Source organism: Vigna unguiculata, chromosome 11, assembly GCF_037176805.1.
Source record: "Vigna unguiculata cultivar grain cowpea cultivar isolate G323 ecotype 2 chromosome 11, ASM3717680v1, whole genome shotgun sequence".
Taxonomy (NCBI): domain Eukaryota; kingdom Viridiplantae; phylum Streptophyta; class Magnoliopsida; order Fabales; family Fabaceae; genus Vigna; species Vigna unguiculata.
In genome coordinates this window covers 11,346,796-11,369,488 of record NC_140802.1, presented here as the reverse complement: position 1 = coordinate 11,369,488, position 22,693 = coordinate 11,346,796, and the positions used below count along the sequence as shown (strand labels likewise).

Here is a 22,693-nt window from a genome sequence, read left to right as displayed (position 1 = left end):
TGCAAGAAGAAAAAACCCCTATGTTTCATGTGAAGCCCATTTTCAATTATAAGTCCACTAAGATATGGCCGAAACAATAAAAAGAATATTACACGAACTTTTATTACAAGTCCATCTTACTAGTTCTTTTAGTCTTGACTCTTGTGGTAAGTACCTTGCTTATCACTCTTTCATCACCATGTAAGGGAATTTGGGAGAATAAGTTCACTTGTAGTTATTTAAAAAGAATTAAGCGTGGACTTTATTGTTTTATTGACTTCTCTCGATTATTATGTTCGGTATTGACAATACTGATATTACTGATATTCTTACGATCGATCACTTAAGAGTTTTTGGTTTGAGTTCCGCACTTCGGTTGACCGATGGGTGTAAATGTACATAACGCAATAAAAAGAGAGAAAAAAAAAGAAAAAAAAAATGGAACTAGTTGCAAGAATGTACATAATATATAATTGATTATGTTAAAACAAAACATACGTTATGTTAATAATAGGTATTTTGTGTTTTTCATACGTAATTGATTATGAAGCAGAGATAACTGATCACAGGACAACAACAGATTATGGACCCTCATACTCAATTACGTTTTTCTTTTTCTTTCACTTTTACAATTATAATAATAAATAATAAATAATTTTTTTTTTCATTAATTTCTTTCCAATCAAAACGGTTATATTTCCACCTTTTCCTACATTTACTTTTCTTGTTTTCTCTTTTTTACCTTATATTTCCATCTCCCCACAAAATGAAGCATTAGTGTGTAAAGTGAGTGACCAATCAATTTGCACATTAAACAAATCACTTTGACTATTGATAACAACAGAAATTGGCTTAGAAATTCCAATAAATTCACATAAGTTTGTTTTCTGCTTGTATGCAGAAATATAATTAATTTCAAATAGGAGATACAAGCAATACAAGGAGACCATGAAGAAGATTTACCTCTATCTGTTATACAATCATTCGCTAAACTTTCTTTTGTTTGTCTGCATAATACAGAGCGTATTTGAGGAGTGTGCACCATAACCACGGTCTGACATATGGGAAAAGTGAGGTTTTGAAGATCAACTTTTCCAGAAAAGAAGATTTCAGAGACGAGAAGATGACTTTGTAGACCTTGGCTCTTCACTATATTTATACACGCCAATACCTCGCTTTCTTCCAAGTCTTCCAGCATCAACGTACTGCACAAGGAGAGGGCATGGTGCATATTTATTGTCTCCAAGACCAGCATGAAGAACTCTCATTATTGACAAGCACACATCCAATCCAATGAAGTCTGCAAGCTCTAAAGGACCCATTGGATGGCTAGTACCTAGCTTCATTCCTTTGTCGATATCCTCTTTGGTTGCAACCCCAGTGTAGAGAGTAAAAAAGGCTTCATTTATCATAGGCATAAGGATTCGATTCACTATGAAACCTGAATAATCCTGGGAGGTAATTACTACCTTGCCCAACCTACACATTGAGCAAACACAGAATTAAGAGAATATTATGACAGTGAATTCTGTCATACTGCTACTTTAGATATTAAACCACACAATCAATCCACATTCAAAACACGATTTTTTTTTTCCGCAAATGACACTATTTAGAAAAAAACTTCTCCAACCAGCACTCATTATTGTTCATGGTGTGAATTCGGTATTAAGAAAGTCGAATTCCCACCTCCGTTTTGCGTTTTGCTTTTCTAGTAACAAAAACTCTCCCGGAATTTGGTTTCCAGGGACAGAATTATAACAAAGAAATTGCAACAAAAACAACAGATGGAAGGTTGAAATTCGATTCCAAAATCGAATTCCGACTTACTACAGTGTTCCGATCTTACCCTCCTCCAACACTACACAACAAAAAATAAGCAAAAATCGCATATTTAAGATCCGAATTCGACTTCTAGAGACCTCATTCCGTCGAGTTTGTTGAAACAGTGACATTTGCGCAAAGAAAATCCCATAATGGAGTAAATGTACAAAGGGACTCAGATATCATATTTACAAAGTTTATATATTTATACAAAACTATATGGATCAAACATCTTGTCAAAATTAGTTTATTTTTCTCATCGTATTACATCAAATCAATTATCGTATTTATATATAATCTATGAAACAAAGAAAATTGAGAGAATGATTTTGAGTTTGTATGTTTGATGAGAACTAAATAGAAAAGAGAAACTAAATAATAGGTGTCGTATAAGTACTGTTACTTCATTTATAACATATTTTCAGGTTTCTCTTTATCTGTCTTCATTTTGTTTTACCATATTTCTCACTTATTTTCATTTATTCATTTTATTTGTATCTTCTTTTCTTTTCTGTGTTATATATTTCCTTAAAGTTTCCTATAATCTTATTTAGTAGGTGAGAAATTCGGGAGAGAAGGAAGCATGAATTATTATTTTATTTTTTGTTTAAAGAGGAAAAATAAGAAAACTATAATTTTAAAAATATTAAATATAATTTCTTTTCTATTTTTCTTCTATTAATTATTTTTAACATAAATATTATTTCTCCCATGCTTATATAGGATAGCCGTACCCTCACAGAACAGGGGAATCAAACATTGTTACCTCTGTGACAATGCTTTCGTAGTTGCAAATGTCTCGTCAGAAGTGTCTGCTCCCCGTATAATCTCAATCAATTTCTTCAAAGGCGGAGGGTTCATAAAATGCATTCCGATCACCTGAGAAAAATGAAGTTAATTTCTTAATATATATTAAGTTACACATATTCTTACCTCGTCAATCATTTAATATAAAACATAATTTTCTTTTTTTGATTATTGAATAATGATCATTTATTGTCTTAAATATTTATGTTAAATTTCGTAAGTAGCTCAAGTATAAATTTTTAAACCTCAAATAACTGAACTGAAAAATAGAGAGAGTTCCTTAATAAATTTAAGGATTTATAGTTTGTACACAAGTCAAACTCAAGCAATTAACGAGTCTGTAATAAGACACTATCCACGTTGCAACTGACGATTGTGCATTAATTCTTGAGTTGATTTTGTACTACACGTAGATTTAAATACAACTATTAGAATAGAAAAATCGTTTTATAAAAGACTAATAAAGAAAATCTCAGGCGAATTTTCTGTGGAATAAGGAAACCCAACAAAACATATAACTATGAAATAAAATTATTTAATAAAATTTTACTTGCTTAATCTTTCTAATTTGTTTAAGAAAGTACGAAAACATCTCTAATATTTTCTCAAATTTCTTCACATTCTAGATTTTTTTAAATTTTACACACTTTTTAATTTGTTTTAAATGTTATATTATTTCCTTAATACATAATACATGCACCTTTTTAAGTCTTAAAATGCTGAATGTATTTATCCTTTTATATTACATATGCATCTTTATCAAAAAAAGGTCACTGCAATAATTAAAAAAATGATGTAAGGTCAATATGAATTCAACCACATGTGAATGTACTTCTACACTGTTAAGGTCAATTAAGCACATGTGAATTCAACCAAGACTTCCAAGGTACTGTTAAGGCCAATATGAGAGCACTTATCTTAGGTAGATTTCCTACTTAGTTGCTTTCTACAATTATCTATCCCACACTTAGCTATCCAGCATTTGTAGCTTTCTGCAATTATCTATTCCACACTTAGCTATCAGCATTTACTGTGAGCACGACAACTGCCACACCAAATGTTCGATCTTTCCGTACTTTGTACTAGGGAAAGGTCCTCTTAATGCTTGAATGTCCCCATTGGTGCAATTTTCTACAAGGCTGCATCTTCTACGAATATGTGGACACAACCACAACCTATGCCCGATTCTTGAGTACAATTTTTTACACGAGTGTCCCTCCTATGCCTAAAGGAACACAACCACAATCCCCCCACCTCTCTATGGTCGAATCTGATGCAATCTTTTAATATAAAAAAAGAATAAAAGAATGTTACCTTATCAAAAACATAAATGAGTGCTCTATATTGCGCTAAAAGTTGTACTTAAACTAAAAGTTGTAGTTAAACTAAAAATTGTGCAAATAACTATTTTAAGAGTTTAATTACTCTAAGTTGTATTAAGAGTTCAACGACAATTTATATCAAAAGTTTAATTACTCTAAATTGTACAACAAATTGTGTAACAATTTATATCAAGAGTTTAATTATTCTAGTTGTACTATTAGAACAATCTAAATTAAGAGTTTAATAGCTCTATGTTGAATAACAATCTATATTGAAAGATTAATCGCTTGCAATTTATACTAAATATTATACACTAATCTATACAGAGAGTTTAATTACCCTTGGTTAGGACTACATCTCGCAGACAAATTTATACAAAGAGCTTAGTCCCTCATGGATTGTACCAAATGTTGTAAAACTATACAAAGAGTTTAGAAGAGTTTAGAAGATTTTAGAAGTAGGTTTGTACTAAATTTTGTACATCACCTATACAAAGCATTTAGTGACTCTTGGGCTTGTACTAAATGTTGTAGACAGATTTATACAAAGAGTTTAATCCCTATAGATTTATACTAAACATTGTATTTCCATCTTTATAAATGACCACTAAACATTGTCCTTCATCTTTCTAAATGAACACTAAATATTGTGTTTCAATTTTTTTGTAAATGCACACTACTTATTATGTTCAATCTTTATAAATGATTATTAAACATTGTGCTTCAATCATATTAAAAGAGCACTAAAATAAGGTATTTAAAGAAAGGTCCAAAGAAGTTAGCCATATAAAATTCAAGCTAAAAAGCTCTTACAAAAGAATAAAGTTGTTCATCCTCAAAAAAGAATCAATCAAATGCATCTTGGTAACAAAATTATTTGGATTCATAAATTGGAAGCTTATATATAACTACTCACACCATCTAGAAGAATATTAATTATCAACTGAAGTCACTTAATAGAAGATACTATAACAACTATTTATATTCATTTTTTATCTATTCATATTCTTTTTCATCTATTGAGACTCAAAATTTATATAATCAAATACCTCACCAAAGGCTCTAACTATACTTCTACTGACTTTATTATTGCATAGTTTTCTGCAGAAGAATCGTGTATAATCTAATAACTGAGCACACTCTGATAACTCCGCACAGTGTATTTCTATACTGTTACTATTATCGCAGAGTTCTCTGCAAATAAACCTCACTCGGTGCTTATACAATTCTTTCAAAACTCATCCTTCATTCACATCTAGACAAAGATTTCACTTTTCTAACAGCTTATCTACTTATACCAAATGTCTCGATAAGAAAAATAAAATATAATTTTAGAAAACTTAGCATAATTTACTACTTTTTTTTTATTTAGAAATGTTTCTCAAGAAGTTTGATCGAAACTTAAAATATTAACTAAGAAATACCTGGCGCGGCCTGGTTGTAGAAGAAGCTATACGCGTGATGGAAATGGAGCTCGTGTTTGAAGCCAAAATCGCAGAACTCTTCGCAATCTTGTCCAATTTAACGAATAAACTCTTCTTTACCTCTTCGGATTCCACAATCGCTTCGATTATAAAATCCGCCGTGTGAAAGTCCTCTAAATTCGTGGTAAAACGCACTCGTTTCAACACCTCAACTCCCGCCGCCTGTCACATACAAAACAAATTCATCCTCAAATCGTGTAATTCATTCTAACTGTTCGAAGAAAAGAAACAAGTTTTTTCGGTAAATTAAAATTAATTTCTCAAAGAGACTACAATCAAGCACAACATTCGGTTATACAAAACGCGAGTATAAGCAATTGAGGTTAATAGAGGGTTTGATTTTGGAGTGACCTGAGAAAGGGTGCCTTTGGAAACAAAACGGTCGATAGAGGAGGAGATTGAAGAGGAGGCTTTGGAAAGGGCTCGGTGATCGAGGTCGTGAAGGACAACGTCGACGCCGTGCATGGCAGCAACTTGCGCTATTCCCGATCCCATTTGGCCACCGCCCACCACCCCGATTATCTTCACCTCTGACATCTTCAATATGCTTTATCTTTGTTTTCGACTGTGTTCAGCGCTGGTTGTTGGTAACTTGTATAGACGTGAGGAAGTTCTGTCAGAAAAGTTTGTATAGATTAACATTATTAAATTTGGGTTAAAATTATCTTTTAATTCTTATAAAAAGTTAAAGTAAATCCTTAGTTTTTAATTGATTTAATTTAATTTTTTAATTTTATAAATATCTAATTAAGTCTTTTTATTAAATTATATTAGATTTTTGTTAAAATTAATATATCAAATGACTTCATAAGTCTAAATATTATAATGAAAGTTATTATATAATGAAATGATGTGATGTATAAATTATAGAAAGATTTTATCGTTAATCTAACAAAGAGACCTAATTAAATTATTTTAAGAAATTAGAAAACTAAATTGAATCAAATAAAACTTTAAGAATTTAATTGGATTGTTCATAAAGAGGGATGGTAGAGTCAGCCAGTTCGACTCGTTTTGACCCGTTCTGCAATTTAATATCGAGTATATTTTTCTAGCTTGTCTGGTCCCGCGATTTTGTCTGGGGCAGGCCCACATTTGTAATGAGCAAAATAAAAATATTTTAATTTTTCATAATAATCGATATTCATTTTCTATCAAAATAATTCCAATTAGTTGACCTAATCAAAGAGAAGAAACTATAACAACCAAGACTATAGCTAAAGTACAATAGCAACATGTCACCTTACAAGACATGTACCTAACAATGCATAAAAAGATATTTCATATTCAAGAATTAAAATCATTATCTTATGTACAATGATTATACATAAACATAAACATAATAAATAAAAGGAACTTATAGAAACAATGTGATGAATGATGTGAGAACAAAAAAAATGAGAATATTTAATTTTGTAAGCGGGCTAGCGGGCCAGTCCGCCCCGTCCTACCTTTGACCCACGCAGGCTACGAGGCGGACCACTATGGGCCAGTGGGTTCAACATCCCAACCCGCCCCACGTTTTTTTATGTGGCCTGTGGGCCAGCCTGACCCACCCCAAGTTGCCATCCCTACATATGCCCATGTTTTTGGTCCATTTACTTGGCTTTCTAGAGTTAACTTTGTGTCTATATATAAGATACTTCTTGTAACATTTTTTTACATAGTCAATACTACACAATTCTTTTCTTCATATATTTCTTTTTTTTTCTAGGGTTAAATATGTTTTTGGTCCCTCAAGTTTAAGTGAATTTTGGAATTAGTCCATCTTCGAAACTTTATACCAATTTAGTCCTTCATCTTTAGAAATGTGTGGATTTAGTCTTTCTTACCAAATTTTGTTAAGTTTATTTGACATTTTAAACGCATTTTATGGTAATATTTGAGTTAACATTGAAGTGAAAATGTGTCAAATGGTGTAACATGAAATGCGCTTGAAACATTAGATAAACTTAACGAAATTTGGTTAAAAGGACTAAATTCACGCATTTTTAAAGATGAAGGACTAAATATGTCAAAAGTTTTGGAGAGGGACTAATTCCAAATTTCACTGAAACTTGAGGGACCAAAAACATATTTAACCCTTTTTTCTATATAGTATCAAGAGCCCAAAGATCCATGATTGAGGAGGAATTCTTGTAGTAGTTCATCTTTCCTATGCCTTAAGCCTCTTTCGCAAATTTTATGATTGAGGAAGAATTCTTGCAGTAGTTCCTTTTTCCTAAACCCCAAGCCCTAAGCCCTAAGTCCTAAGCCTCTTTCACATTTTTTTAGGTTTCACCCGATCACAATTTTATTTTTTGCTTTGAGGTGTTTTTGGAGGTTCTGCACCATGTTTTTTATGTCGTTTTAAGGTATTTGCAATACTTTAATATTGTTTTTTGTTTTGTTCGTTGCTTTTGTAACATTCCGACCGGATATTACGAATTTAAATAATAAAATAAAGAAATAAATAATAAAACTTCATTTATTAACTGATATTCCCAAAATGTGAGAAATTTAAACTTTATTAAATAAATAAAGTGTACTCAAATCTAAAATTCTCAACTAGAATGTTCTAAAACAGACACCCGTATGGGTTTACAATTTATTTCAAAACAATAAAAATAAAAAAAATAAAAGATTCCCGAGCTATCCCCTCTCCGCAACTAAGCTCCACCAGAACCACCTGCATCAATATCACTTGCTCACGTGTACCGCGTACACGATCATCGCCAATCACAAACAAATAGGGTGAGCTTAATAGATAAAGCATATAAAAGGGCATACACATATATAACATAAACACAAACACACACACACACACACACACACACACACATATATATATATATATATATATATATATATATATATATATATATATATATATATATATATATATCGACAACACATTCATCCCAAATGAATTCCATCTTTTAAATTCATACTACCTGGCTACAACCAGGTTATTTGTATTCTACATCTTCTAGTAAATACTTCAAGATGACTTGCTGTCATACCTATCGGCCACAACCGATAGAGCACGTGTGGGAACCATTGCTACGGATCATACACCGTAATGCCAGGTGGAGTTCCCAAATGCGAACATAGTTCGCAACGTCCCAAGACTACCAAACTCGTCAGCCAACAACCGAGGAGGGCAATCTATCTGGACCCGTCCGTACTGGCCACAACCAGCACACTCACACCGGCAACACTCGCCAACCCGAGCCACAACTCAAGGGTTCCTCGTGTTCATCCTCCATCCCGAGCCACAACTCAAGAGATGCTATTCCGAGCCACAACCCAAGGAATACCACGTGCTTAACCCCTATCCCGAGCCACAACTCAAGGGATACGTTCCGAGCCACAACTCAAGGAACACCAACAATCCCACCTTGGAGCATCACCAAAAGCATCATAGATCACGCCTATAGAATCAAAACACCCATACTACTGCCGCTTCCAGACCGCCTGGAAGGTATGATGAGTCGAACCTTGGCTCACATTCAAAAATCAACTTTTGGGGAATTTAATATTATTTTTGCTCTTACAAATTTGATATTAGTTGCATCAAATTTATTGTTAGATATTCTTGAGTTTAATAATGCAAGTGTAATTTAATTTAGGTCCTCAAGGGTGTCAATAATGAATATTTTAATTCATAAATTAAGTCTCAAAATAGGAATTTTGGAGAGAAATAGTTCAGGTACTAAATGCACCCTCAATTCTCATGTTTACACCCCCTTTTTCCAATTGGAATATATATTTCTAAAATAAAACATTTCTGGAGCTAGTTGCACCCCCCTATTTTCAGGTTTACACCCCCTTCTGTAAATTAACTTTAAATTTCTGCTCTACACCCCTCCTTTTTACTAAGCTGCACTCCTAATATCACTTAAAATCTAGTCCATTAGATTTCGCCACGTGGCAATCTTCCACTTACTAAATTAACCAATTAAAGCTTGTCACATACTCAATCCTCCACTCATTAAATTAACCACTCATAGTTTGCCACATCATCAATCCTCCACTAACTCAAATCACCAATCGAAACATGCCACCTCATCACTCTCTCTCTCTCCTTCACACAACCAAAACCCTAACCCTAACTCCTTCTCTCCTTCCATCTCCATGCCGCAGCCGCCGCAGCCGCCACCCCCGATGCCGGCCGTCACCGCCACTGCGACCGTTGCTGCAGCTTGCCGGAACGTGGCTACCAGAAACTCCGGCAATGCCTGCGCCACTACACACATCTTCTCGCACCAACTGCCATTCTCGCGCATCTTCCTCTTCTTCATCCCGAAGCCACCACCGTCGCTCCATCGTCGGAAAAAATAGCGTCATCGCTGCTGCACCAATAGGCTCGCGACTGCATCTTCTTCTCCGCGCCTTCCGCAGCCACAACCATGCATCACGATCGGACTTGCGACTCCCGCGTCATCGTGAACCAGCCACTGCATCTCCGTCGCGCCTTCTTCTTCGTTCATGTCGTTGCTACCACCATGGCAGCACCACCCACGCTCGCGAGCCTGTCTATGTCGAGCCCGCAACTCGCCGGAACCGCGGCCAAAACCACCGACAACACCCGCGCCAACGCGCACTAGCAACGATGCTCACGCCTCACCCTCTTCCTCACGACGTCAACCATGGAAACCACCATTTATTCCGTTCAGATTCACCAACACAGATCTGCAGCGGACTCTGCACCTCCATTAGTCACGAGAACCAAAAGCACCACCGTCACGCTCCCGTCGTTGCAGTAGCCGCAACAGCACCTCTATCCTCTCTGAATCGCCAGCAACCCCCGTACCAGTACACACCAGCACCTGCAACCTCGACCATTCGTGCGACACCACGAAAATTCTGGAATGCGAACCCACCTCCATTTTTCCGCAACAGCCGTGGAATCAGCCCTTCTGCCGCCACCGGGACAACCCCGTAATCTTCGTGCAACCACTCATGGCAGTCAAATCCTAATGGAGAGACTTCCCTGACACGTGGCGGTCTCTCAATGGACGGTTAGAAAGTCAAGACTGGTCAACCAGTCAACTCTGACAAGGCTTGGTCACAATTGGTCAAACAGACTATGTGTCACTATTTTTGGCAGGTGGTTCATCTGCTGGAACCCTAATTGGCCTAGCAAGGAAAAGATAGTCTGGCGGCAGTTCACCACCAACCAGACTAATTCTGGAAATTTCCCAGAATCACCAACTTTAAAAAATGGAATATACAAATCATACATAATCATACCAAATTCAGCATACCAATCAGAATTAAATTAATCAACGCATGAATTACCCTATCTAGCATGCCATTCAAATTAAAAATAAAGTTATTGCGTAAAAACTCCCCTAAACTGGTCTCCTTTGCTTAGAACTTTGAAAATTCTCCCTTGATCACCAATGGCCCTCTTTGGTTCTTCTCAACACTTTCAATCCTCACAACCACTAAATTTTCGTTCTCCCTTCTGCAACCACAATAATAGCCCACCAAAACCCTTTTTCTTACCTCTAATTAGCCTTTTAAAAGTTCTCTTAATGTGGTTTAATGGTTTAAACGAAAATCCAATTAAATTATGGTTAATGTCCTTTAATTGTGTTATGATGGTTTTCCAACCCTCTTTGACTGCTAGGGTTTTCCTCTACCCTTTCATATTCAATCCAAAACTAAGTTTGGCAAAAATAAAGTTTAATTTGGGTTCTCCAAGACTTGAATCCACAACCATGTCAATACCAAAACAATGCTAAACCATCAAGCCAATTCATGTTTCTTGCTAACTAATATAATTCACATATTATATTATTCCACAATATAATTACACATTATTAAAACAATAATAATTAATTAATACATAAATAGCATACATAAGACTTGAACCTAAGTCCTCTCACACAATCAAAGTACTCTCAACCACTTGAGTTAGTACTCTTCCACGTCATACAAACCAGAATTAAATACCATAAATGTTCTTCCTACCCACATTTATTAATTAATTAATTATTTAATTATTTAATTATTTAATTTTCACGGGTCTTACAACTTTCGCTGTGTGGTTCACATTTCTGTTTTGTATTCGATTTGTTATAGCTACTTGTAAAGATGATTCTCTTCCATCTATTAGTGTGCAATTATATAGTATAAATTATTCCTACTAAAGTTATATTATGAAAAACTTGCTTCATGGAAAGTCCATGTGGTGTTATATTTTCAGGTGTTAAAGCAAAACTGATTAACATCAAAGTCGATGATTATGTTACTACTTTAGAGGTATGGAAAGTTGATAACTTTAAAATTATCACTTGGGTCAATAATTTGGTCATACACTCGATTGACACTCAATTGGTAAAATATGATGCTACAAAGGAGGTATGAGATCACTTATCTCGATTATATACACAATGTAATTTTTCCAAACAATATCAACTTGAGACAAATATTCGTGCACTAAAGCAAAATGACATGAGCATTCAGGACTTTTATTCTGTCATGACAACCTTATGGGATCAACTTGCCTTGACGGAGCCTACAGAACTGAGTGCTTTTGCATCGTATAATACTCGTAGGGAATCACAATGTTTGGTTCAATTTCTTATGGCCTTGCGTTGTGATTTTGAAAGTTTGTGTGGTTCAATTTTGCATCGTAACCCTCTACCTTTTATTGATGATGTTATTAATGAATTATTAGCAGAAGAAATTAGACTTGTTTCCCAGCCACAAGCCAACATAGCCTTGCAATCTTCTGATAAATAGATCATTGACTCAGGTGCCACTAATCACATGTCACATCATTTGCCTTCTTTTGTTTCATTATCACTTAATTCATCCATGTTAATTGCAACTGCTAACGGTGAGTCAGTTCCATTATCTGGTATTGGTACCATTGCCACACCATCTTTGTCTTTATATGATGTTTACTACATAGCTGGTCTTGCTATGAATCTAGCTTTTGTTGGGAAAATTTGTGAGTTTGGATATAATGTGTATTTCACTTCATTTAAATGTTTTGTACATGATCAATCACACATCTCAAAAGTCAAAGGTCGTAGGTAACATGGACATTATGTTTTGAATTAGTTCAAGAAGTCAAAGGTACAACCTCTAGTGTGGATTTATCTTTGTTTCGTTTGTCTTCTTTTTCTCCACCTTTTTATTTGTGGCATTCTCATTTGGGTCATGTTTCTGCATCTCGTTTAAAATTTTTAGCATTTGTGGGAGTCTTGGGTACTTTGGATAATCATGATATTTCTTATAGTAGCTGTTATAAACTTGCAAAATGTTCTAATTTACCTTTTAATGAAAGTATTTCTTCTTCTCTTGCTCCTTTTGATCTTGTGGATTTTGATGTGTGGGGACCTTCTCCTTTATCCACCAAAGATCGTTCTAGATATTATGTCTTTCATTGATGATTTTACTCATTTCACTTGGATCTATCTTATGAAATGTCGGTTTGATTATCTTACAATTTTAATAAAATTTAGTGCTCTTGTAAAGACCCACCACCACTTTGCTACCATACAAACCTTTCGTTGTGACTTGGGAGAAAAATACACTTCTAATGATTTTACCACTTTATTTGCCTCTAATGAAACTATACACCTGGCATCTTGCACTAACACTCCTCAACACAATGGCGTTGTTGAAAGAAAATATCATCATCTTGTTGAGACTACAAGATAATTTTTATTGTTTGTCGATGTTCCAAGTGTCTTATGGGGGAAGTTATTCTTACAACAACTCATGTTGTGAATTGGATCCCAACTTCACATATTTTTGGTTTGTATCCTTTTTAAAAAATTCTATGGTCATGCTCCTGATTACTTTGCTTTGCGTGGTTTTGGATGTATTTGTTTTGTTCTAAAACCACATGTATAGCCTACTAAATTACCAGCTTAAGTCTGCTTTATGTGTCTTTTTGGGATATGGTCTTGGTCAAAAGGGATATCGTTGCTTTGATCTAAGTAGTCAAAAATTGTATGTCCAATGTCATGTTGTGTTTTTAGAACATATTCCATTCTTTTCTATTCAAGCTAGCTCACATTATTTGATTACATATTATGTCATTAAAATTGATCCTTTTGGTATTAATGACACTACACCTACTTTCGAACCAACTGCAAAACATTTCTTAGCACCAATTATAGATACCGCACCAAAGGTTGTACCTGTTGATTCCCCTATTATGCTTGTTCAATCAGCTCCTAAGGTTGTAAGTCTACTCAACTACCAGAATTGGTTTATTCCTCTTATTCTAGTTCATTTGTTGCTTTTATGTTAGGAATTCAAGTGTGAGTCTAAGTCACACATTGACTAGAAATGAGAAAGTAGAGCACTATATAAGGATAAAGACCCAAAAACCCATTGCCTTAAGGTTTTGGGTTGAGAGTGGCGTCAATGCCTTATGTAGTTAGGCTCAGGTCTCATTGGTGTTGTATCTTCCCAATGAACCCCCTCCTCTGTAAACCTAACAAGTGGTATCAAAGCCGATGGTTAAAAGCGGCTCAAAAGAGTTTAGTATGGTCCTTGTATCAAAAGTCTTCCTAGCAAGGGTCTTAGGTAAGCGTGTCCGTTAAGTAGAACGTCGGTACAGAAAAGGACAGAAAAGGAGTACTCGTGGTTGGGAATGCTTCCGTTAGAGGGGAGTGTACCAATGTGGTTGAAGGGACTCACCCTTGAGGAGGAAATTGTTAGGAATCCAAGTGTGAGTCTAAGTCTCACATTGGATAGAAAAGAGAAAGTAGAGCATTATATAAGACTAAGGATCTATAAACCCATAGCCTTAAGGTTTTGGGTTGAGAGTGGTGTCAATGCCTTATGTGGTTAGGCTTAGGTCTCATTGGTGTTGTATCTCCCAATGAACCCCCTCCTTTGTAAACCTAACAAGTGGTATCAGAGCCGATGGTTAAAACTGGCTCAGACGAGTACAATATGGTCCTTGTATCAAAAGTCTTTCTGGCAAGGGTCCCAGGTAAGCGTGTCCCGTTAAGTAGAACGACGGTACAGAAAAGGGCAGAAAAGGAGTACTCATGGTTGGGAATGCTTCCGCTTAGGGATGGCAATTAGGGCCTGGCCTGCGAGCCCGGCCCGCAGAAAAAACGCGGGGCGGGCCAAGATAGTTAGCCCGCATAGGCCCGCGGCCCGCACGGGCCGGCCCGCAAGCCGCATAAAATTAAAAAAAAAAACTTGCACTTGTGTATATTAATTACTTCTTTTATGGACTCTTGCATTAACGTTTCAAATTCTTGTATAACTGGAGAAGACAAGTACTATGTAATTTTTAATGTGCTAAAATTTAAAGAATACATTGTGTATGTCATAGTATGAATATGATGAAAATGTTGAATTACCAATTTATCATTTAATTCCCCAAAGTCTTTACTTAATTTTGTGAACTTCTTAAAGTTTCCCAATTTTTAAACATTGAAAGTTTTATCATAAAAATTAAAAAAAAAAAATAGGCAGGCCGGCCCGCGGGCCAAGGAGTATACGGGGCGGGGCGGGCCAGCTCGCGTTGTGTGGGCCTTATGCGGGCCGGGCTGGCCCGCATTGTCACCCCTACTCTGGAGGGGGAGTGTACCAATGTGGTTGAGGGGGAGATTGTTAGGAATCCAAGTGTGAGTCTAAGTCCCACATTGGATAGAAATGAGAAAGTATAGCACTATATAAGAATAAAGACCCATAAACCCATTGCCTTAAGGTTTTAGGTTGAGAGTGGTGTCAATGCCTTATGTGTTTAGGCTTAGGTCTCATTGGTGTTGTATCTCCTAGTGAACCCCCTCCTCTGTAATCCTAACACTTTTATTCCCTCTATTCATCGTCTTCATGAGCCTTCATCTTATGAAGATCTTGTTTGTTATCCATTTTGGCATAATGCTATGGCTGAGGAACTTATTGCTCTACATTAGACTCATATATGGGATCTAGTTCCATTGCTACCAGGATAACGTCCTATTGGATCTCATTGGATGTATAAAATCAAGACAAAATCAGATGGCTCAATTGAAAGGTATAAAGCTAGACTTGTTGCTAAAGGATATACCTAAGAGTATGACATGGATTATGTGGAAACATTTGCTCCTGTGGCAAAGATGACTATTGTTCGTACCTTGATAATTGTCACTTCTATTTTTCAAATGGATGTGAAGAATACCTTTTTGAATGGGGATCTACATGAGGAAGTCTACATGATAACACCACCAAGTGTCTCTCACAAAACTAGTGAAATTTGCAAACTTCAAAAAGCCCTCTATTGTTTTAAACAACCACCTCGTGCTTGGTTTCAGAAATTTTCTACAATTGATAATTGACATTATCATGTTTTTATTTTAGTTTATTTTTATGTTTATTATTATTTTATTTTCAGATTTATTTAATATTTCAGGTTTTATTAAATAAAGGTGAAAAAGATAAATGTGTGGGTTATATTCTGCAAATAAAGGGAAATCTCAGAGATTTGGAAAGATTATCAATAGAATGAGTGAAATATTGAATAGTCAAAGATTATCAATAATATCAGATATCCATAAAATTGGTTACTCAAATTACAAGTCAGAATAATTGAAGATATATATAAAGAATTATAAGATATATATAAAGAATTATATCTTACAATTTATTCAAGTACCAAATGAAATCTAAATTTAGGACCAGTCCAATTATGAAAGTCTATAAGTTGAGGGCCTGACGTAGGCCAAACAAACACTTAAAGAGAAAGAAATTTGATAACTTCACATTTGAAGGTAGGAGGGCATTTTGAAGGATGGAGACATTCAATTTCAACATTAGTCTAGTATTCAGTATGCTTAGGAGTATCTAACTCCCTCATTCACGAGGGATGTAATGTATTCTTAATTCTCCTTGAATTCCATTAATCAATATAATTATTTTCCATCACTCTTGTGTTATATTCTTGCACTAACTTCATATAATTATTGATTGCATATTTATGGGTATCTAATCATTGAACACCCTATTAGAACCTAGACTAGAATAGACAACTAATTGATTATGCATCTAGACATAGAGTACACCATTGGTCATTCATAATATCAAAATTTTGATCATTAATGCGAACTCTTTATAAGAAAAGGTCTAAGACATTAGGATTATTATTAAAGTTTAGACTTGTCGCTAAGACATTAGAGCTTATTATGTGAATGCGAGAGCAGGAATTAGAAGAATATTGTTTGGTGTTTTGCGTTGAATTGGATGATGAAACCCAATTCTAGTGAAACTTTTATCTGATATTTTTGTCAATCAAGTTCTTTATTTCCATTGTGTCAATTCCTTTTGTCTTTATAGTTTAATTCATAATTTATTTTATTTTATCTCAACCTAAAATGTTTTGTTATTCTCTTCTTTTATCAAAGTAACTAACTAATTAATTTAAAATGCATTAGTCCTTGTGTGATACAATATCTGGACTTGTCCACTTTAGCACCTGTATGATTTGGTACAATTGCCAATCCCATAACAATAATAATTGTCTCTCTTGGTTTTGTTGCTAGTCATCATGATTTTGCATTATTTGTCAGGAAAATCAATGCATGACATATTTTGCTATCCTTATATGTTGATGATATGGTTATTATTAGTGATGATTTTAATAGAATTCATCTTTAAAAACTACATTATCTCATCATCTTAATATGAAAGATTTGGGTGTAGTGCGTTGCTTTTTGGGTATTGAGGTTGCTTCTTCTTCCAAAGGTTATCTTCTATCTTAGTCCAAGTATATTGCTGACCTATTTGAGCATGTTCGGCTTACTAACAATAAGATTGTTGATACTCCTCTTGAAACAAGTGTATAATATTTCCCATCGAATGGTGTTCCTTTGACTGATTCTACTTTATATCGAACTATTGTTGGGAGTTTGGTTTATCTTAGTGACTCATTCAGACATTGCACATGTTGTTCATGTTGTTAGTGAGTTTTTTTCAACTCCCACAATAGTTCATTGAGGTTATGTTCTTCATATTCTAAGGTATCTTTGGGGCACTCAGTTTTAGTTTCTTTTACTTTCTTCTACCTCGTCTTAGACTTGCGTGCCTATTATGATGCAGATTAGAATGATGATCCTAATGATCGGAAATCCAATACTGTGTGGTGTATTTTTCTTGGTGATTCACTTATGTCATGGACGAGTAAGAAACAAGATGTTACATCTCGATCGTCCACAGAAGCTGAGTATCACGCCATGACTTTAATTACTTGTGAGATTATTTGGTTGTGTTGGTTACTTGCAAATATGAGTATCTATTTGAAAGATCGTAGGCCTCTACGTTGTGACAATAAAGTGTTATTCATATTGTTCGCAACTCTGCTTTTCATGAGCGAACTAAGAATATTGAAACTTATTGCCATTTTACTCATCATCATCTTCAACTTGGCACTATATCTTTACCGTTTGTTCCTTTGGCTCTACAAATTGAATATATATTTACCAAGCCGCACTCCGTTTTAAGCTTTTGTTTCTTATTTGATAAGCTCTTAATGCATTTAGCCATAACATCGTTGAGGGGAGATGTCAGCATAAGCTCATGTTTTAGGCCCATTTATTTGTAGTTTTTAGGGTTAGCTTTGTGTTTATATATAACACACATTTTGTAACATTTTATACAAAATTAGTATTACAAATCCCCTTCATATATTTCTTTATTTTCTACAATTTTAACCTATAAAGAAATTTATTTTAATTTTTTTATTTAAAAAATCTTGAATGAATTTATTCACAAGTGTATTTTATTTAGTAATAAAACAAAGATAACAATGAAAAAAAATATGTGAGTTTTAGTTTTTCATTTGCCTTTTAATTTTCAATTAAATATATTTTTATTTTATTTTATTTTATGATTAATAAGTTTTAGTTACGTGATGTGGTTAAATGCATGTGTAAACCTTTCAAGCTAGTTATTAAATGTTAACAAATTAAAAATATTTGCTTAAAATAACTTTTGTATTTTATACTTTTACAGGTATTTGTACGTTATCTAAAAATAATATTGTCTTTATGGGTATACGGATATGTTCCTATTCAAAGATAGATGTGAGGAAGAGTAAGTGAATAGATTTGAAGGTGTACATGATAAACTATGTGACTGTATATTTGAAAATGTATGTTGTTTTTGATATTATATAATGGTTATTTTCTATTAGTTTTTCCCATGTTTCATGTTTGTGTTTTTTTATTATGATTGTATGCGTAGAACGAGAGCAGATGTTAATGCAAGTGGTGATGCACAACAGTAGAAGACTGGAGATGCTTTCTCAATCCTTAGGAAAATGTATATATGTACTTTGAAATTTTTATTTTTATACTCCTTTACATGAATCTCTTTGAATAATTGCAAAATCTCAATTTGTAAAAATCTAGTTCTTATTGAGGAATGTAAGTAGTCTTTATATGCATACAATTTTTCTATGGTTGTGAAGCAATTGGTAGATTACCTACGTCTGACGATATATTCCATTACTACTAGTTAGACGATCCACTAAATGACATTTTAGTTGATCTTTAACTAGAGGTGTAATAGAGGTAATGCGAGATTGATCCATTTTCTCTTGTATCTCTTTTTCTTTCTTTTTCTCTAATTGTAAATCTCTCATATTGTTCTTTCAATTTTTTTACAAACTTGTTGTTTTCTTCTTCAACTTAATCTTTATTTATAGATGTAGAAGAGATGATTGTTGAAGGTGACTTTGTTAAAACTGAATCAATTTGAATTTTTTAGTAATGCGTATCAACATCTTCATGTTCAACACTTCATGAGGAAAGTCTTATATTAGTGTCTTCAAATTAATCTTCAATTTTTTTTGCTCGAAGCTTTTTATCATGAAATATCTTCTTTAAAGCTTTAATATTTAGTTTCCATCTTTTGATCAAAGAACGCTTTATATATAATGATGCAAATATGTTTTCTCCATTGCTCAAATTTTCTTCACTGTTAAAGGAAACTTTTCAAAAAATTATGTAATTATTACGTTAGTAGCATAATCAACTAAGAAAATAGATAAGTTTAAGAAAAAAAAAATATTACTATCTTATTGGTGCAAGTGGAATATTTCTATATACAAACATAAAATGATCATTGATGATTTATAATTTGCTTATGAAATATTTTGATTTAGATTTGATTATCTAGAAACATTTTTAACGTTGCAACTTGTTTATTTCTTTTAATTCATTATTTAAGAAAATCATTAATAATAAGAGCAATAAAACAATTAAAATGTTAACATCAAAACGTGTTAATTCTAAATCATAAACCATAAACCATAAACCTTAAATCATAAATCATAAATCTTAAATCCTAAACTCTAAACCATTTAAAAAACTTGAATTTCCCTTTGGCTTAGTTTATTTAAATAGCATTGATATTCATTTTTTTATGGAAATGATACAATTTTATGTTTTTTTTTTCTTTAACACTTGAAATATGATAATTTGTAATAATTGATTGATATTGTGACTGATCTAAATTATGTACGATATAGTGTAATAATGTCATAATCTCCGAAAATTGTTTGGATTGTTCTAAGTTGATAGAAATAGTTGATTTTGAAAGTTTGTGAGAGTTTTCCACCTTGCTTAAATTTTTGTTCGACTTACAATCATTATGTTATTGAAATTTCTTGAATGATGAAAATTCATTTGTTTAAATATGGAAAATGTGAACTTATTTGTGATAAAAGTTGTGGTACTACGTCTATAATGCATTAATAAATATTTTGAAAATCGTGGACAACTTAAAGGCAAAAAATTTTAGTGTTAAATATGTTTTTGGTCCTTAACTTTCAGTTAATTTTGGAATTAGTCTATTTTGAAACTTTGAACGAATTTAGTCCTTCATCTTTCGAAATACGTAAATTTAGTTCTTTTAATCAAATTTTGTTAGGTTTATTTGATGTTTCATATGCATTTCAGAATTATATTTTAGTTGTTTATATTGTTTGACACATTTTTACTTTAATGTTAAGTTAAATACTATTATGAAACACGCTTGAAATAACCAAATATAAACAAGGGTACGAAGTTCGTATAAGATTTATGAAAACCTAAGGGAACACGATAATGGTGATGCACATAATTACTTAGATAAAAGTAATCATAGGCCACACTATCCATTCTCATTCAGTATACTATAAGGCAATTACTTCCAATACCGTATCATTTTCTTCGTTTATCCTATCGCTTTTCTCCTCTATCACTTACGAATTAAATTTTTAAGAACACAATAAATAATTTTTGATTTTGTTTTTTCGACAATCAATCACCATCTTTTGAATGAAAGATATTTTCCAAAAGCTTTTATTGGAATAGGGTAAAACTTGATATGGTACAAGAATATTTTTTTCAGAACACAGTAAATAATTTCAAAATTTATTTTTCGATAATCAATCACTCCATTTTTCTAAAAGCTTTTTAATGTGAGGAGATAAAATTTGATATGGTGCATTTTTTTTTCAAAACACAATAAGAGATTTCTAATTTTTTTTTTCCAGCAATCAATCACCCATATTTTTAGGGAAAACATTTTTCGAGAACTTTTGATGTGATTGAGGTAAAATTTGATATGGTGTAAAAACACAACATATAATTAAATTTTTTTTTTCCAACAATCAATCACTCCTCTTTTTACGAAATATATTTTCGAGAAATGTTTTATGCAATTTTTCTTTTCAATCAATCAATGACCTCTCTTTTAACGAAAGATTTTGATGAAATTTTTTCTTTTCTGACAATCAATCACAACTCTATTTATTGAAGACATTTTCTAGAAGCTTTTTATGAGACAAAGGTAAAATTTGATATGTGCAAAAAAAAATTCCAAAACAAAATAAATAATTGATGGGATAAAGGTGAAATTTGATATAATACAAGGTTTTTACTTCAGAACACAATAAATATTGTCAATTTTTTTTTCCTGACAATTAATTACTCCTCCTTTTATGAAATACATTTTTAAGAAACATTTAATGGATTTTTTTCTTTTCCAACAATCAATCACCTCTCTTTTTATGAAAACTTTTGATGATATTTTTTCTTTTCCGACAATCAATCACAACTCTTTTTATGGAAGACAATTTCTAGAAGCTTTTGATGGGACGAAGGTGAAATTTGATATAGTGCAAGACTTTTATTTCAGAACACAATAAATACTTCAAAATTATTTATTTCGATAATCAATCACCTCTCTTTTCACAGAAGACATTCTCTGAAAGCTTTTGATGAGACATAGGTGAAATTTGATATGGTGCAAAAACAAAAATCCAAAACACAATAAATAATTTAAGAATTTTTTTTCCTTCTAAAAATCAATCACTCATCTTCTTACAAAAGACATTTTCCAAAAACTTTTGATGGGACGAAGGTGAAATTTGATATTGTGGAAGGTTTTACTTTAGAACACAATAAATATTTCAAAATTTCTTTTCCGACAATCAATCACTCCTTTTTTACGAAATACATTTTCCAAAAACTTTTAATGGAATTTTTTCTTTTCCAACAATCAATGGCTTCTCTTTTTACAAAAGTTTTTGATGAAATTTTGTTCTTTTCTGACAATCAATCAACACTCTTTTTATGGAAGACATTTGTAGAAGCTTTTGATGGGACGAAGGTGAAATTTGATATGGTGCAAGAATTTTATTTCGAAACACCATAAATATTTCAATTTTTTTTGACAATCGATCACCTTTCTTTTCACAGAAAATATTTTTTGGAAACTTCTGATGAGACAGAAGTGAAATTTGATATTGAACAAAAAAAAAAAAAACTTCCAAAACACAATAAATACTTTAAGACTTTTTTTCTGGAAATCAATCACATATCTTTTTACAGAAGACATTTTTCGAAAACTTTTGATTACAAGTATGTGAAATTTTATATTGTGGAAGGTTTTTACTTCAGAACACAATAAATATTTAATTTTTTTTTTTGACAATCAATCACTTCTCTTTTTATGAAATACATTTTTCAGAAACTTTTAATGGAATTTTTCACCTCCAACAATTAATGGCCTCCCTTTTTACAAAAGCTTTTGATTGAATTTTTTTCTTTTCCGACAATCAATCACCACTCTTTTTATGGAAGACATTTTGTAGATGGCTTTAATGGGAAGAAGGTGAAGTTTGATATGGTGCCAGATTTTAATTTCAAAACAACATAAATATTTAAAATATTTTTCTTTTGACAATCAATCACTTGTCATTTTACAGAAGACATTTTCTAGAAGTTTTTGATGAGACAGAGGTGAAATTTGATATGGTACAAAAAAAAAATTTCAAAACACAAT

At 33.0% G+C, this 22,693-nt stretch overlaps 1 protein-coding gene across 1 annotated transcript; it reads right to left on the bottom strand.

Annotated features, from left to right (window-relative positions):
- Window positions 1-781: 781 nt before the first annotated feature.
- LOC114168303 (3-hydroxyacyl-CoA dehydrogenase family protein) lies at window positions 782-6,040 on the bottom strand. Its single transcript, XM_028053066.2, has 4 exons — window positions 5,768-6,040; window positions 5,357-5,578; window positions 2,570-2,682; window positions 782-1,458 (listed from the first exon to the last, which is right to left on the bottom strand). Exons 1-4 carry the CDS (start codon window positions 5,951-5,953, stop codon window positions 1,089-1,091), a joined length of 891 nt encoding a protein of 296 aa, XP_027908867.1. The 5' UTR covers window positions 5,954-6,040; the 3' UTR covers window positions 782-1,088.
- Window positions 6,041-22,693: the final 16,653 nt, after the last annotated feature.